Source organism: Etheostoma spectabile, chromosome 15 (assembly GCF_008692095.1).
Source record: "Etheostoma spectabile isolate EspeVRDwgs_2016 chromosome 15, UIUC_Espe_1.0, whole genome shotgun sequence".
Lineage (NCBI taxonomy): Eukaryota > Metazoa > Chordata > Actinopteri > Perciformes > Percidae > Etheostoma > Etheostoma spectabile.
In genome coordinates this window covers 23,164,144-23,182,845 of record NC_045747.1, presented here as the reverse complement: position 1 = coordinate 23,182,845, position 18,702 = coordinate 23,164,144, and the positions used below count along the sequence as shown (strand labels likewise).

Genomic DNA, 18,702 nt, shown 5'->3' with positions numbered 1-18,702 from the left:
AGCGTAGGTATATGTTAGATAACATAGGCACAGGCTAATTACTGCTATACACGCTAGTTAACATTAGTAATTAAACCTAAACAGCTATTGTAAGTCCAAACTGTCTGCGAGTTTCTCCTGGCAATACGGTGATTCGTCGACTTTGTGAAGGTAAGTTGCGTAGTTATGACGCAATCGTTAGCCTATTTTTATAAAAACGTCTGCTACGGAGCCATTACGTGAGCTACAAGGTAATGGAGCCTTTTACACATTGTCGTGTTTCTTTAGAAATAAACAACGGACAAATGGAGCCTTGGAACGCTTCAGATGGAAAGTTATTTACTGTTAAAGTGGTGCCAAAATGAATGGCAGTCAGAGTGATTCTAATTGCAGGTGATGGCTATGTAGCATCAAAACGGCGCCATAGGAGCCACGCTTAGAGAGGAGAGGCTTACCCCCTTGCTCCGTCCAGAGCAATGGGATCTGTTGGTCTATTTCTTTAACAGTCTATGGTTGTCAGTTGTCACTACCCAATGTGAGTCAAGTGCAGATGTGAGTAGCGCAAGAGTCACTTTGCAACAAGAAGCCTTCAAGATGCTAACGAGAGACTTCTGTAATGTCAATACAGTAAAAATGGACCTACTTAATGTAACCAGGCCCAATGGAGGGCTTAGCCAAACTTAGCAATTTATACTTCGACAACGCCACCTTGGGACTTTCACCCAAAGAGTTTAACGTACAAATTTGATTATTAACAATCCCAGGGATTCCCACTACACAGGCAAGGCCATATAGGAATCAGAGGCGTGGTTAAGTTTAACTATGCAAAAGATTTATTGCAAATTCAGTAAAAAAACAACATTTATTCAAACATTAACTATAAAAGAACAAATAATTAACCCAACTAATGCAATATTTAGGGCCCGGGAGAAGTTGAGTTGGTCTGGGAAAAGTATTTAATAAAGTTAAAAAGGAATTAATTAACTGGTTGCTACAGTGGTTGCAGGTGGATTATATAACTAGATTTATACCATCAATAAAAACACAACATGCAAATATTACAACACTAAAACCATGCAATATACTTTGGAACAGTTTGTTATATTTCACCACCTGTTAGCCCCTAGCTGACAACCATTAAGTTTACCCACACTATGACCTGATTAAAAGTCGCTAGGACGGAAAACACCCAGACCCGGACAAACGTTCTCCCAAAACCACCGTAAAACACAATCAGTAACCAGAGGTGGGTAGTAACGAGTTACATTTACTTGAGTAAGTTTTTGAAAAAAATGTACTTCTAGGAGTAGTTTTACATCACTATACTTTTACTTGTACTTGAGTAGATTAGTGAAGAAGAAACTGTTCTCTTACTCCGCTACATTAAGCTACAAGGAGCTCGTTACTTTTCTTTTTACCTCTTTGGTATTCTACGCGTCATTGTTTTTACCCCCGCGTACGTCTCATTTTAATGTTTTATTTTGACAGAGAGAGAGTCTTCCGCTTAAGGCTCTACCACGTGACTGTGTTCCACCAATCAAACGGCGTTGTGCAGTCACGTGACGATACTCGTTCTCAGCGGCGGGACCATAGCCTGTATATATCCATGGGCGGGACGTGTTAGCTTACAGTCGTAGCAAAACAAAGAATCAACCGTCGCCAAGGCAACACAGACGTGGAGGAACCCCCTGTCCTCATAGTGAAAGCATGGTTACCTTAGGAAAAGTGCGAAACAGCAGCTACGTTATGCGGCGTCTTCTGTGTCGACCAAAACAAACGGACATGTGAGCGTTCAACAACTCAACATCTAACCTGAGGAAACGTAGCGGTAGTTTTAGTTTTTGCTGTGGATAGGTGGATCTTTGTCTTTTAGGTTACAGTATGTTTTACACATGCAGTATCCATCCAAATTTAATGTGACAAGTCTCTCACTTAAGCTATTTTGTAATTAATAAATTAATTTTAATTTACTTTATTGATTGGATGAATAATAGTTTGCCTAAATATGATTATTTTGTATTTTTGTCTGTCTGATTGATGCTTGTGTTAAGAAATAAATCAGACGTTACTCAACAGTTACTCACTACTTGAGTAGTTTTTTCATCAAGTACTTTTTTACTCTTACTCAAGTAATTATTTGGATGAATACTTTTACTTTTACTTGAGTCATATTATTCTGAAGTAACAGTACTTTTACTTGAGTAAAATTTTTGGCTACTCTACCCACCTCTGTCAGTAACACATAAAACAAACGAAAACACGGGCGCACGTTAGACCCGGTGAGTAAATAATCTAAAAAAAGGCCAAACAGTCTGACTAAGACAAAACAGCAGTGACACTAGGACTCGGCTTGCTTGGCTTGGCTGCATAAACATAACAGACAGAAGTTAGTAACCTTTATAGCTATCCGGCAACTGTGCAACACATGTCACAAAACTCACCTTGGCTGTATCATACAGAGACCCACAAACGACACACCGAACGCTTGGCCCGAACCCAGCACGCTAGGCAGCAGCAGCAGAAGGAAAAAGACCGTAGCTCTTACAGGCGGAGCCTTTATTTCCGCATCGGTCATGTGACAGCTCACGTGCCCAAACTTTAACAAATTGGCTACATTCTGCCCCCCCCTTTTTTTTTCTTCCCTTTAGAAAAACTGGTGATCATATACTTCCTTAATCCCACGGTCTAAAGATTGCGTTAGACACACTACAGGTGGAGCCCAGTACCCGAGAGAGCGTAGCCCCACCCGCCTCATCCCGCATGAGTTCTGGAAGCCGATGAGGGTTAGGGTGGTGCCCTGCGGTGGTCCTTGAAGTTCTTCGGACGGTGGTAGTACTGCTTTCACAGGCCTCCTCCTGTGGGCAAAGGGAACCAGAGAATAGACTTTCCACTTGTGGATCACTTACTGGTGCCATTAGGTGCGGCCTTGGCTGAGCAATGGTAGGTGGATCCAGTACAGGTGTCTCCAGGAGTACCGCTACTCTGTGGTCATCTCGATCTCTTTCTGCCTCACTTTCTGCAATGCTTACCAAAAGGGGATTCCATGGGCCAAGCTGTAGGTGTGTAGGGACGTAGATTGGTTTCAGCATGTTTCGGTGCACCTGTCTAATTTTGGTTAGATCATGCGATGGTGCAATGGAATAGACTACTCCACCAAGTTCAGGTACTCTTATAACTTTGAAGATTGTGGACCCCCAAGCATCTTGAATTTTATTCCGACCTCGTGTTGTATAATCCTGCATATAGACCTGCTGGTCCATCTCCAATGGTTCACTCAGTTTTAATTGGTCATGTCTCTCCTTCCTCTGCTTGGCTGCAGCTTCCATCCGATCTTTGGCACAGTCAAAAGCCACCTGCAGGCGCCGTCGATGTTCCACCACCCAGTCGAATACCCGTCCGGTTGTTTTCTGTGGTAGGTGGCCCAGAAGGAAGTTCACCGGTAAGTGGGGTTCCTGGCCAAACATGAGGAAGTGGGGGGACTCTCCAGTCAACTGGTGAGTAGTGTTGTTATAGTTGAACACAAGCTGGGGAAGGTGCTCTGGCCAGTGACTCTTTTGAGTAAAGGGGAGTGTGCGCAGCAGGTTGTGCAGTGTCCGGTTGAACCTCTCGCACTCAACCATTTCCCTGAGGATGGTAGGGAGTAGTACGTGTCTTCTGAATGCCATATAGTTCACACAACTGTTGGACTAGTGCACTTTCAAAATTCTGTCCCTGATCAGCGTGCAGACGGGCAGGAACTCCATAGCGACAGAACCACTCTTGCACCAACACCCGGGCTACAGTAGATGCTTTCTGGTCTCTAGTTGGCACCGCCTGAGTGAATTTTGAGAAGACATCAGTCATTACTAGCACCTGTTCCCGGCCATCTCTGGATGGTTCCAACAAGGTGAAGTCAATCGCCACAATCTGGTCGTGCAGCGAGTAGGTGACCCATTGGCGCCCGGATCTGGGGGTGCGTCAACTTGGCAATAGTGCACCGCTCACACCTTTGACACCACTGCTTTATCTCTTGGTCCATCCCTGGCCAATAGCATCTCCGCCGAACCAGCTCAGTGGTCCGTTCTACGCCTTGATGGCCGTGGTTTTGGTGGAGGTGCATCAGGATTTCCTCTTTGAGGCTCTCAGGTAACAGCAACTGGTGAATCACTTCTCCTCTATCAGGGCGGAGCAGCCGGCGGTATAGGAGACCCTCTGCTTGCACCACCCGACTCCACCGAGGCATCAGTCTACGCACCTGTGGACTCAGTTCTTCTCTCTCTGCCCAACTTGGCATCCTGCACAGCATAATGAGGCTTACCCTCTCCAGTGGCTGACTGTAAGGTGGCTGGTAATGCTGTCCCAGGCAGGGCTTGGTCCATGCTTTGAGTGGCTGCTACCACGGGTAGTCTTGACAGTGCATCTGCGTTCTTGTTAGTGTGGCCAGGGCGATACCGAACACTGTAATCAAAAGCTGAGTTCAGCCACCCAGCGCTGCTCAGTAGCACCCAACTTTGCAGTGTGGAGGTGGCTCAAAGGATTATTATCAGTCCAGACCACACATTTCTGGCCCCACAAATACTCCTTGAACTTCTCGGTCATGGCCCACTTCATGCCCAGAAACTCCAACTTCATAGAACTGTTGTTTTTCTCTGCAGGGTGTAGGCTTCGGCTGGCGTAGGCCACGGGCCTCACTTTCCCATCTCGTTCCTGCGACAGCACTGCACCCAACCCACTGTGACTAGCATCAACTTTGAGAATAAACGGTAGGGAGAAGTTAGCCAAAGCCAAGGTGGGAGTACTCACTAACTGTCCTTTCAGTTCCTGAAAACTCTTCTCACAGTGCTCCGACCAGGCCCCCTCCAGGGATGCACTTCGCCCTTTTCGTGTCCCGGTTGTTGAGAGTTCAGCCACCAGACGATGCAGCGGTGCGGCCAACTTGGAAAACCCATCCACAAACCGCCGGTAATAACTGACAAAACCTAAGAAGGATTGGAGCTCAGACACATTAGTGGGTTGAGGCCAGTTAGCCACTGTAGAGATCTTACTTCGGTCCGTGGAAACACCTTCTTCCAAGATCAGATTCTCCGTTACACGGGAAGAAAACACAATGATGTCATCCAGATACAGCAGTAGTGACTGGCAGTGCTGTGCTCCAAACATCCTTTCCATAAGGCGCTGGAATGTACTTGGTGCATTACACAGGCCAAACGGCATCCGGTTAAACTCAAACCCGAAGGGTGTGCAAAAGGCAGTCTTTTCCTTGTCTTTTTCTGCTACCGGTACCTGATTATAGCCGCTGGCCAAGTCCATGGTGGAGAACCATTTAGCTCTTGACAGTGCATCCAGAGACTCATCTATTCGAGGGAGAGGGAAAACATCTCTCCGGGTCTTGCGGTTTAGCTGCCGGTAGTCCACACACAGCCGAATACTGCCATCCTTCTTCCTAACCAGGACGATGGGGGAGGCGTAGGGGCTACTACTCTCTCGAATAACCTGGGTCTTTAGCAACTGGCGAATATGCGCTTTCACCGCCTCATAATCAGAAGGGGGAATACGCCGATACCTCTGCCTTACCGGCGCATCATCCAGTAGCGGGATGTCGTGTGCGATAAGATTGGTACAGCCAAGGTCACCCTCAAAAGAAGAGAAAACTGTCTCATATTTTGACAACAGTGTTCTTACCTGGTCCTGCTCGGCCTTGGCTAAAACCCCTAAGTCAAGGTTCCTGACATGTTCCTGCACCGGGCTAACCCTCCCCGCCTGAGAGTTGACTGTGGCCGTGACTTGCTCAAACCCAATCTCACTGACCCCCGTTGGTAAGCTCATGACTCCTGCTTCTGTCAACAACCCTAATGGGCAACAAGAGGGAAGAGTGACTGCTGAGGTACCTACGTTAACAATCGGTACGTGTGCGGTGCCCCGAGTAACATGAACTAAGGCAGGGGACACCAACAGCCCTTCAGGTAGGTGACTGTTGGTGGTCAGTGGCTCTAACAGGACTGAACGAGAGGACCCAAAACGAGTGGAACAAGTGGCAACTATCACTTTCATAGTACTCCCTGGAATGTGAACTGCTCTTCTACCGCGAACTCTAGCGAGGCTTGCTTGTGGGCTTGGTTTCTGAGTCTCTGTCTGGTGACACAACTGAAGGGCTTGCTGCCAAGGTGAGAGGGCATCTCAAACTGCTGAAAGGTCAAACAGACCAAGGCCGTATTGGTCAAAAAGCTCCTCATAACAACCATGAATGATGTTCATGCCTAAGATACCGGGGACCTCAGGTAATGCTATTGCAAAGGGGGGTCTTTCACTACCAATACACCTTGCTTTTGCATCTTTTTGCCAAACACTTCAACATCTAACTCCACATAACCAAGGTATGGGATATCCAACCCGTTCGCAGCCAGCAACTGCAACCAATGGCAGGACCGAAGTTGGTCCTGGAATTTTTCTCTAAAGAAGCTTTCCACCATGGTAGATACCATAGAGCCTGTGTCAAGCAAACACTTTATGTCTACACCTGCCAATTTAACAGTCACCTGAGGGCAAGGAGCAATCAACCGATCTGCCACTGTCTCGTCTACCTGACTTTCACCTGCTGAGCCACTGAACCCCCCTCCAAATGTTTGGCTCTGCACATTAGAGGGAGCTAGTGCTAGCGACAGCCGGAGGAGTGCGGACAAAGTTATTTGACCGAGAAGGGACCCTCTCATTATCACAATCCCGGGCATAATGACCTGGTTGCTGGCACTGTCAACAAATTACAGTACTGAGCCGGTTAAATCCATGGGGGCATGGGGGAGGCTGCATTTGTAAAAGGTTCTGACTCACATGATTAATCTGGTCCTGCTGTTTCTTCATCCTGGCCACTAATTCAGCTAATTGTGGTGTAGTAGAAAGAGTAGGAGAATTAGCAACTTGGCCCTGAACTCTAGAATTTTGCACAGCACAAAAGGAGGGCACTGAATGCCTCTGGTCTCACCCGTTAGGCTTACCCTCCAGCTCCCATCTAATGGCCTCAAAACGCACATCAAGCAGTGAGAGCGCCGCATCATCCCGAACCAGCCTTTTCAGCTCCCTGCGAAGAGCAGAATCATTAACATCGGGCCGATATTTGCTGCTGTGTTCGCCAATAGCATTATTTACAGACAGCCAGCTCACATGCAGACCATGCACTGCCCCTCCACCACCAGCACCACAACAGTCTTAAATTACAAATAAAGCACTTTATGTACATACAAATATATATATATATATATAAATAATATATACAAACTCTTCATTCTAATCCCAACCGGTCGTCAGACACCGCCTCCAAAGAGCCTGGGTCTGACCGAGGTTTCTGCCTAAAAGGAAGTTTTTCCTCGCCACTGTCGCACTGTTGCTTGCTCTGGAGGAAACTACTGGAACTGTTGGGTCCTTGTGGATTCTGGAGTGTGGTCTAGACCTGCTCTATCTGTAAAGTGTCTTGAGATAACTCTTGTTGTGATTTGATACTATAAATAAAATTGAATTGAATTTATTTCCATGGTTACTTTTTAGGTTTATTGTTTTCTTAAATAATTTAAATGTGTTGAAAAAGGACATTTAGGGATGACCCGATTATATCTGTCTTATAATATGTCTGTAATTGATGCATCATCAAGGCTTTGTTGTGAATGTTGTGCACACATCCATATGATGCACATTGCACACATCATTTGGGTGATATGAATGTAAGATGATTGCAGAAGTGACATTCATCTGTGTTTTTGTTTAGTATTTTGAAAGAAATGGCAGATCAAAATAAATCCAGGGTGGCAGTACAGGTTTTACATTTTTATGATGTAAATTGAGGGAGCAAAAGCAGTCTTGGCTCAAAAAAATCGGCAGCCCGTATTGGCCATCAGATAATGCTGATGAAAACAAAATCGGTATTGGCATCGGCACGAAAAAAATCCATATCGGTCAATCGCAACGTTAAACCATTTAAATCTGAGCATGCACAACTCACATCTGCACTCGACTCACATCGGGCAGTGACAACCGTGATGGGAAGAAGGTGGGTTTTTAAACGTAGGGAAGAAAATATCATCACTGGTCTCATTATCAGTCATATTAGGCAGAACGGTGGCTAAGTGGTTAGCACTTCTGCCTCACAGCAAGAAGGTTCTTGGTTTAAATCCAGGTCGTTCCTGGCCTTTCTGTGAGGAGTTTGTATGTTCTCCCCGTGTTTGCATGAGTTTTCCTCCCGGTGCTCCGGTTTCTTCCCACCATAAAAGACATGCATCCTAGGTAGGACTACAGTTGAAAAATGGCCAATTAGCTAACACTGGTGCATTTACAGAAATGTTCATTAATGTGCATTGTCCTAATCAAATAAATAAGATAAATAAAACAAAATATTCACAATTATTTATGATCTTAAAAAAGCAAACACCCAACTGGAAAATGTACACACTGTAACCAGACAGAAACAGTTGAACAAACCCACAGACACTTCAGAGGGAAAGCCTCCCCGACAGCAGCAAAATGGACACCTTCTCATTCAATGCGTTTCCTGAAGGCATCAAAACCATGAATAAATACATGTGGAATTATGTACTTAATAAAAAAGTGTGAAATAACTGAAAACATTATTTCTAATGTCTAAATTGCTAAAATATCATGATTTAATTAAATATCAAACTGCAGTATTCATGTTCAAAGCAAGAAATAGCCTATTGCCTGGGAATATTCAAAAGATGTTCACTGAAAGGGAGGGAGGGTACGATTTAAGGGGAAGAGGAAATTTTAAGATTAATAGATGTAGAACATCAAGGAAAAGATTATGTTTATCAATGCGCGGAGTTAAATTGTGGAACAAACTAAATGAGAACCTAAAGCAATGCCCAAACATATTCCTTTTCAAATAAATGTACAAAGAAATTAGTTTTAGAAAGTATAAAGAAGCACTGTAGAAAGTTTTGTTTGTTTTTTTTGTTTTGTTTATTTATTTATATATATATATGAGGGTAGGTGTGTGTGTGTGTATATGTATGTATGTATGTATGTGTGTGTGTGTATATATGTATATATATGTGTGTATGTATATGTGTGTATATATATATATATATATATATATATATGTGTATATGTATATATATATATGTATATGTGTGTGTGTGTATGTGTATATGTATGTGGCTATGTATGTATGTATATATGTATGTATGTGTAATTGTGTGTTTATGTACATGTGTGTGTGTATGTATTTGTGTAGGTATGTGTATATATATATATATATATATAGCAACATAATTATAAATATTGTAAAGCAATGCAAGAATTAAAGGGGTAGGAGTACATAAGTTTTACTTCTTCCTACTCCTTTTCGCACATGTAATAGAGTTAAAGAAGGATACTTTGTTTGTTATGTTTCTCTCCAATTTTTTTGTTTTATTATTTCTTTTTATTATTATTTTATTTGTATACACTTTCTCTTGCATGTTCGAAATAAATATATCAATCAATCAAAATCAATCAATCAATCAATCAATGTCTTATATTCTAGTTTCTTCAAAGTAGCCACCCTTTACTCTGATTACTGTTTTGCACACTCTTGGCATTCTCTTGATGAGCTTCAAGAGGTAGTCACCTGAAATGGTTTCCAAGAGTCTTGAAGGAGCTCCCAGAGATGCTCAGCGCTTGTTGGCCCTTTTGCCTTCACTCTGCGGTCCAGCTCACCCCAAACCATCTCAATTGGGTTCAGGTCCGGTGACTGTGGAGGCGCAGCACTCCATCACTCTCCTTCTTGGTCAAATAGCCCTTACACAGCCTGGAGGTGTGTTTGGGGTCATTGTCCTGTTGAAAAAACAAATGATGGTCCAACTAAATGCAAACCGGATGGGATGTTGCATGTTGCTGCAGGATGCTGTGGTAGTTATGCTGGTTCAGTATGCCTTCAATTTGGAATAAATCCCCAACATTGTCACCAGCAAAGCACCCCCACACCATCACACTTCCTCCTCCATGCTTCACGGTTGAAACCAAAGATCTCAAAGTTGGATTCATCAGACCAAAGCCCAGATGTCCACTGGTCTACTGTTTATTCTTTGGGTTTTTTGACCCAAACAAACCTCTTCTGCTTGTTGCCTCTCCTTAGCAGTGGTTTCCTAGCTGCTACTTGACCATGAAGGCCTGATGCATGCAGTCTCCTCTTAACAGTTGTTCTAGAGATGTGTCTGCTGCTAGACCTCTGTGTGGTATTCATCTGGTCTCTAATCTGAGTTGCAGTTAACTTGCGATTTCTGAGGCTGGTGACTCGGATTAGCCTCAGCAGCAGAGGTGACTCTTGGTCTTCCTATGCTGGGGCGGTCCTCATGTGAGCCATTTTTATTGTAGTGCTTGATGGGTTTTGCGACTGCACTTGGGGACACATTCAAAGTTTTCACAATTTTCCGGACTGACTGACCGTCATTTCTTAAAGTAATGATGGCCACTTGTTTCTCTTTACTTAGCTGATTGGTTCTTGCCATAATATGAATTCTAACAGTTGTCCAATAGGGCTGTCGGCTGTGTATCAACCTGACTTCTGCACAACACAACTGATGGTCCCAACTACACTAATAAGGCAAGAAATTCCACTAATTAACCTTGACAAGGCACACCTATGAAGTGAAAACCATTTCAGGTGACTACCTCATGAAGCTCATTGAGAGAACACCAAGGGTTTGCAGCGCTATCAAAAAAGCAAAGGGTGGCTACTTTGAAGAAACTAGAATATAAAACACGTTTTCAGTTATTTCACACTTTTTTGTTAAGTACATAATTCCACATGTGTTCATTCATAGTTTTGATGCCTTCAGTGATAATCTACAATGTAAATGGTCATGAAAATAAAGAAAACGCATTGAAGGAGAAGGTGTGTCCGAACGTTTGGCCTGTACTGTATGTCACAACATTATTAAGTTTTTAAGAGAAATTGAACAGTAAAGAGAATCCCGTTTTTTCATTTGTTTTCTATTTTTTTCTGCATTTAGCTTTCGTTCACACTCCAGTCCAGTTGGTGGCGGTAATGCACTCATTGGTTTGCCAACCACCAATAAACCATGAAGAAGTAGAAACAGCAGCGATGACGGCAGCTTGGTCCTGTGAAGAGAGAAAGAGTAAGGTAACTGTTCGGCATTGTACGTAACGTAGAATCGGTGTAGTCTTGGACTCTTGGAGTCTCGCGCCATGGACAACATGTATCAGCCTGACTTGTCAGACGCCCAGCCGTCTCCTGACTACAGAGGCGGCTACAGCGCGAACAGAGCCCCGCCGAGCAGCACTCAGCCGGGCCACACTGCTCCACCGTGGACTCCTTCCCAGGGATATGACGCTCACCCGTACGGGTTTAGATGCGATTTTCCAGCACCGTCTCCCGGAGGAGGAAGTTTCGGAGGGCCGGGCTTGGCCCCTCCGTATGGATTCGACCCCTCCGTCCCCCCACCTCCTTTTGGTTGTCCGCCGCCCGGACACTTCCCTAACATGGTGCCCAGCGCTCCGGTAAACATGTACAGCAGCAGGGGAGCGTTTCCTCAGCAGCTTAGACCTTGTCCTCAGGCTACAGGCTATGGCCCGGACAGTAGTCAGAAACAACCGCATCAGTATGAGGATTTCTCTGCTAGTGGAGCTTGGTTTCCTCCGCAGGGTAAAGATGACAGGATTCCTGAGGATGAAACAGTCCTTCAGAGGAGGCAGGATCAACAGTGGCTCGGACGCTTCCTACAAGAGAGAGAAAAAAACTCTAAGAGTCTACACTCCCGGCACAAGACGCCCCACAGCTCTGCCCCGGAGCAGAGGGCGGCTCCGTGCAGCTCTTCCCCGGAGCAGAGAGCGACTCCGTGCAGCTCTGTCCCGGAGCTGAGAGCTGCTCTGTACGGGGCAGCTCACATTGTCTCCCAGCTGGCAGAGTCCTGTGAAACTCTGAGGAACAACGTGGAGAATGAGTCTGTTTGGGCCAACTCTTATTTAAAGGCTTTACAGGTGAAGAGAGAGCTACAGGACAGACTGACAGTCCTTGCTTCCAGTGAGTGCTTAGAGCGTTGGAAAATGAAAGTATCCCGTGTTGCTAAGAGGAGGGCCCGGCGCCGGAGAGCCAGGAGGGAGCTTCAGATGGAGCAGACCCAGAGAGAGGAACGCATCGCGGACAAAGAGGCTGCCATAAACACATGGAGGATGCAGCAGATCCGCCTAGTGGAGGAAAGGAAGAAGGTTAGTACGGATGTATCAGATGATTTAACATGTATTCATGTTATGTCTCCATGGCCATAGGAAAAATGTAAAGCAAACTCATGCATGTTATCCTTAGATATGTTTTTAAAAAACAAGTTATCGTATTGAATGTGTTGGCATAGTATTGCCACAGCCTGCAGACACAGCAACATTAGTATCACTGACCTCCTGTCTGCTCACTTACATCTGCCTTCCTTCCGGACATATTGAGATTAACATTTTACATTTTTTACCTTTTGTGATTCAACTGAAACGGAGAGAACCCCATGCAATTGTATCTGGCCATGCAGATAGTTTTGATTTAATTTTGCCCTGGTTTTAAGAAATTAGGTTTGTGCCTCTGTTCTAGAAGTTAATTTGTGGCATGCAAAGCATCATTTGTTCATATTACTGTAACTGTTGACATGTGATGTCTGGGGATATTTATTCAAATATGGTAAAAGCATTAAACATTTTATTGAAATGTCTTTAGTTTAACTTAATCCAAGTCCTATAATTAAAACTAGAGCTGGGCAATATATTGATCTTATATTGATATTGTGATATGAAACTAGATATCATCTTAAATTTTGGATATCGCATGACATAAGTGTTGTCTTTTTCTGGTTTTAAAGGCTGCATTACAGTAAAACTGTCCTTTTCTGAACCTACCAGACTGTTGTAACTGTTCTATTATTCGCCTTTACCCACAGTCATTATATCTACATTGCTGATGATCATTTATCAAAATTCTTTGTGTGTGTGTGTCAGGAGTTAGAGCTGAAGCTGGCTGCAGACTCGGTTCTCTGCGAGGTGAGGAAGAAGCAGGCAGACGTGAAGAGGATGCAGGAAATCCTGAGGTCTCTGGAGAAACTGCGCAGACTGAGGAAAGAGGCAGCATCAAGAAAAGGTGAGAGTGACAGTGAAAAACACACCAGCACAAGTGTAGATTCACACCTGTTGTGGATTTCTCCAGGCGGTCACAAATATCCTTCTCCTCTCACTACAGAACACCTCTCTCTGTCAATTCAAAATTGTGTGTGTGTGTGTGTGTGTGTGTGTGTGTGTGTGTGTGCGTGCGTGCTGCAGGTATTGTGACAGAGCGTTCCTGTGACGAGGCGTTCAGCAGCCGCCTGCAGCAGCTGAGCGGTGTGATGAAGAGGAGGACGGCGGTGTACTCAGCCGAGGAGAAGGCTCTGATGGTGATGCTGGAGGGAGAGCAGGAAGAGGAGAGGAGGAGAGAGCAGGAGAAACGAGGGAAGAAGGAGCGGGAAAGACAGCTGCAGAGGAAACGCAGAGTGGATGCCATGTTGTTTGGAGGTAACAGTCCATGGTTTAACAGCAGTATAATTCAATCATGTGCATGTGTGCGCGTGTGTGTTTATGACGTGTGTGTTTTATATTGTTTGTTACTCAGATGAGCTTCCTGCCAACTCGGTGCTGCAGCCTTTCAGACAGTATTACACCGAGGCAGAGCACTCTTTGCATGCTCTGCTACATATCAGGTTGGTTTTCATCTTCACTTCACTTTGGCATAATAACAATCATAAATCAGAGTTATGTTGCCCAAACAGGACAGAGCAACAATTCTCAGATGCCATTCATCAGGTTAAAGTGCTTCTGCTTTCCTTCTGTAACTAAATAAAATCATGTGGGAAAGCATGTTGGCATGACTTGCCTTTTAATGACTGAACAATGCAGGGATGGACGCTAATTAGTTTAACCACTGGCCCCAAGCCCATCAATCTGGTGGCCAAAGTACATTGTTTAATTAATTAATTTTTTTATTTATTTAAACAGGCCTTCATAATATTTGCTTGCTTAGACCACTGCAGGTTATAAAGCCGTTTTACTTTTGGTAACGTTATTGATCTTATAAGTGAGTGTGACAAACGTACGGCTAGTGCTCGTTGACTCCAGGGAAATGATTTTTGTTGTAATGTTAGTATCCAGTAGGCGAGGTTTTAGTTTCCAGTTAGACAACGGTTGCCCGCTGCAGCTACCTTCCATAGACTTTAAGTCGGGCTTTTATTGTGAAGGGAATAGCAAAAGAAGTGAAAGCATTAAGCTAACTGCAGTCTAGGTAGTAAGACACACCCCCTTCATGTTGGCAGATGGGGCTTTGACCACACTAAAAAATTCATTCATTCAACCTTTAGTCATACTCAACAGATCATCAAGGGGCGGCCCTCATTTACAACATCGAGTTAAAAAGACAAACAAAAACACCGAAAAGGAAGCAACACCATCATAAGAACATAGAAAGACACTAAAACATTTTTAATTGGAAAAATTGTTTGATAAATAAATTAGGATATTTAGGATACAAAAGAAATACAATGATATAAAGCAATTACAGGTAGAAGGTCGGTCCAAAATCAGAAGCACAAGTCAGTTGATTTTAAAGGAAGTGCGGTAATTTGTTCCAGGAGTCACTAAAATCAAAAGACCAGTCAGCAGAGCGAGTCTGATCCTCTGAGTAACAGAGCCCGAGCGATTAAAAATTCTGAAGGCCGATAACGATACAAATATTTTGTTATTTAAAAATCCAATATGCCAATATATATTTGAAAATAAAAATCCAGAAACGCATTACAAAACAGATTTCCCTAACATTAGTCACAACAGAACAAAGAAACATCAAAATATGTTAAAGTTCTGATAGATAAAATGTATAAAAATACAAACTTAAGATATGAAACTTAAAGTCCTTTGAACAAAAACACATCAGAGAGTCAGTGCTGCCAACAGGGACGTTGTAGAGCGCCCTTTGGTGTACAACGCTCCTAACATGGTTGAAATTCTGTTTTTATATTTTAAATATTCACTTATCAGAGTAATGTATTTGTCATTATAAATGATTCTGATTAATGAATATTTAAATTTGCCATTATAAATGCCAATATCGACAAATTGGGAAATGCCTAATATTGGCCAATAATATCGGCCCGTCGATATATCGGTTGGGCTCTAGTAACAGAGAAGTTCTGTTAGGTAGTGTGGTAGTTTTATAGATAAAGAGATACCAGTGAGTATCCTGGGTCTCATTTAGATGGAGAGCTGACTGGGCAGCATGACCAACACCAGGAGCCAGAAACTAATCATTTAGGCAACAATACTAATCACATGACCTGGAGGAGGACATAATAACTGGTAGTGTGTTCTACTTTCAGGAAACAATGGGATGCTTTTGTGGTTCCTGCGGAACATCCAGACGGTTCTCCGGTTCCTCAGGGTTGGGTCCTGCCCGAGGCCCCATCAGACCAGGCCTGGGCCTCTGCTCTGCACACGGCCCACTCCGAGTGACACAGCCCACTCTGATCCGAGTGGCAAGGCCCACTCCAAGTGACTGTGACAACAACCAGCTTCTGGGAGGAGAAAGCCAGCCAAAGAAGAAATGGAAATAAGACTTTAATGAGTAGAGTAGTTGATAGAGGTTTGTTTGTTTGTTCCAAACCCTCTGTGAACTTGAATAAGAACATGAGATAATACAACCTGTGATGTGTTATTGTCTTAGAGCTTGTCAGACTCTTAATGTCAGATCTAATAAATGAAGACAGGTCAGAACTGCAGGATCTTTCTGTTCTGGTTCATATGCTTTTATTGAATCTCACATGAACAGCATACAGTGGGGCTCAAAGGTTTGGGAACCCCAGGTAAAAATTTGTATTAATGTGCATAAACAAACTAAGAAAAGATGAAAAAAAAATCTCCAAAAGGCATCAAATTACAGATTGGACATTTGTGTAATATGTCACAAAAAGCTATAGCCTCCTGCTTTGTGAGTGACAACTAGTTTCAGATTCAGTTTTCTAGACAACTGCTTAGAAGAAGCCATGGTGCTGATTGTTGGGGCAAGGTCAGGTGAGTCTGGGCATTTAAAACCTTAAGGTTGACATCACCTGGTCTTTCCAGACGATGATTGAGAACAACCCATGACACTGTCAGGTCTCAGCTTTCCAAAGGGGGCGGTGCATGCCAGAAAATCTGCAGGGTTCCCGAACTTTTGCAGACGCCATTTTTTTTGTTTTCTTTTATTTTGAAAGTGTAAATGATGAAATTAAAATCTAACTTTTTGTGACACATTATACAAATGTCTAATCTGCCATTTGATGCCTTTTGTAGATTTTTTCCATCTTTTCTTGGCTTCTTTATGCACATTAATACCTGGGGTGCCGAAACATTCGCGCCCCACTGTAGCTTCAGGTTGGCTTCATTTCCTTTTAGAAAGTATTTGGTGGTATTTTGGAAGTAGCAATGATACATTTAAAATCCCCCAATTTATTTGCTGTTTATGGAGTTTATTTTAATGTACATATTCAACTTTATTCAAAGCCATATTCACACAGGACCAGTAATACCTGGTGAGCTCTAGATGAATACGGAGGTTTTCTGAGAACTTAATCCTGCGTGAATCGCCTATGTCTGTAATTTGTAAAGTAAAAATTCCCCCGCAAATGACCTGTCATATTTCAGCTCATGATAATATTGGTCCCGCACGATACAACATGTCTGGGATTTGGCGGGGTTGTATATCATTTTTTATACATAACCCGGCAACCCCCCCTCCCCCCCAGAAATATAAAAAAAACATGCTGTGCATTGTAAATAACATAATGATTTCTACACAAAATATCTGTGTAAGTATTGAAACAATACAAACTTCAAAAAAATTGCTTTTTAAGTTTAGAAAATGTTTTCCCTTGCCTCACAGCAGTTTGGTCCACTGCCTGTAAGGCCGGCGACAAAAAAAGTTTGCTATGTTAGTGTAGGCTAATATAATGTAACGTTATAGCTTGTTTAAGTTTAGTAGCTTGTTGGACAGAAATGCACCCACTACAACTAATGTTAACACGGCGATAAGCCTAACGTGTGTGTGAACTGATATTAGGGTTAATATTGAAGATCTACAGGTTGTGTTTTGCTCAATATGATGTTAAGTGGCTGATCAGTGGGTTTGCTGCAGTTAAATATACGTCCTCTTTGGAGATTTGTGTTGTTGCCCAGATAGAATTAATTTTTTACATAAGATCCTTTTTCAGTACACCACAATGCCAAGTAACTACAATAAGTCCTCATATATCACTATGTCACAGTCAAAGGAGGCAGAAAGAACTGAGGACCAGGGAGACCACGGACAGTCAGGCGTAGAGTCTCAGGTAAGGAACAGGGTGACCAGGGACAGTCAGGTGTAGAGTCTTAGGTAAGGGACAGTGAGACCAGGGACAGTCAGGTGTAGAATCTCAGGTGAGGACCAGGGAGACCAGGGACAGTCAGGTGTAGTGTCTCAGGTAAGGGACAGGGAGACCAGGGACAGTCAGGTGTAGAGTCTTAGGTAAGGGACAGTGAGACCAGGGACAGTCAGGTGTAGAATCTCAGGTGAGGACCAGGGAGACCAGGGACAGTCAGGTGTAGTGTCTCAGGTAAGGGACAGGGAGACCAGGGACAGTCAAGTGTAGAGTCTTAGGTAAGGGACAGTGAGACCAGGGACAGTCAGGTGTAGAATCTCAGGTAAGGACCAGGGAGACCAGGGACAGTCAGGCGTAGAGTCTCAGGTAAGGGACAGGGAGACCAGGGACAGTCAGGTGTAGAATGTCAGGTAAGGACCAGGGAGACCAGGGACAGTCAGGCGTAGAGTCTCAGCTAAGGGACAGGGAGACCAGGGACAGTCAGGCGTAGAGTCTCAGGTAAGGACCAAGGAGACCAGGGACAATTAGGTGTAGAGTCTCAGGTAAGGACCAGGGAGACCAGGGACAGTCAGGTGAGTCTCAGATAAGTATGTTGAGCTTAGCTAATATTTTTGAGGTGTGTTGCTGTCAGGGTTAGCAGATGAGCTTTACCAGTGCTCAGCTAATTTAACAAGTGTACAAAAGCATTGTATTTCTTTTATATGGGGACACTTTTTCAAAATAAGTCACGTTTTAAGGTATGATTGTGGCTTGATTGTAAACTTAGAAAAATAGATGAATGGTTTTAAAGAAGAATATTTTGGTCAGTTTAGTAAAATTTTTTAAATGAATAAAGAGAAACACTCGTAAAGAAGGATAAAGGTACAGTGTCCATGCTATACTAATGATAGTATTCAGTCTTTCGTCTGCATACACATATTCTCTTTTAGTATAATTGTGGCTGTATTATTTGGAAGCGTGATATGCACTCTTTGCTCTTTATGTCAGATGTCTCTTCCAAAATGGTTCATGATTGGACCAACTGTTCACGGACTTATGGATAATTTGTATTAGCAAAGGTCCATCATGGTAGATGATTCTGTTTTGAGAGCACATGCCTCCACATTCTTGTAAAGCCTTTGCACACAATTTCTGGTAATTTGGCATTAGACAAAAATAATGCTAATACTGCTACTAATAATAATAATACAAGGCTCAAACTCAGTAGAGTTCCACCCCTTCAGGGTTGGAACGCTAATAAGTAAGTAAAGAATGTTCACAGTTTTGACCCCAGCCACTTCCTGTGTTCAGCCATGGGACCTTCTGCTCTCTTTGTTGACGTCCTGTGACGAGCAGCTGATGC

The 18,702-nt window shown here is 43.5% G+C and overlaps 1 protein-coding gene across 1 annotated transcript; it reads left to right on the top strand.

Annotated features, from left to right (window-relative positions):
- Positions 1-10,935: 10,935 nt before the first annotated feature.
- On the top strand, positions 10,936-15,684 carry pdcd7 (programmed cell death 7). The gene is made up of 5 exons (XM_032538016.1): positions 10,936-12,171; positions 12,943-13,081; positions 13,261-13,491; positions 13,589-13,676; positions 15,345-15,684. Exons 1-5 carry the CDS (start codon positions 11,152-11,154, stop codon positions 15,475-15,477), a joined length of 1,611 nt encoding a protein of 536 aa, XP_032393907.1. The 5' UTR covers positions 10,936-11,151; the 3' UTR covers positions 15,478-15,684.
- The last annotated feature ends 3,018 nt before the right edge of the window (positions 15,685-18,702 follow it).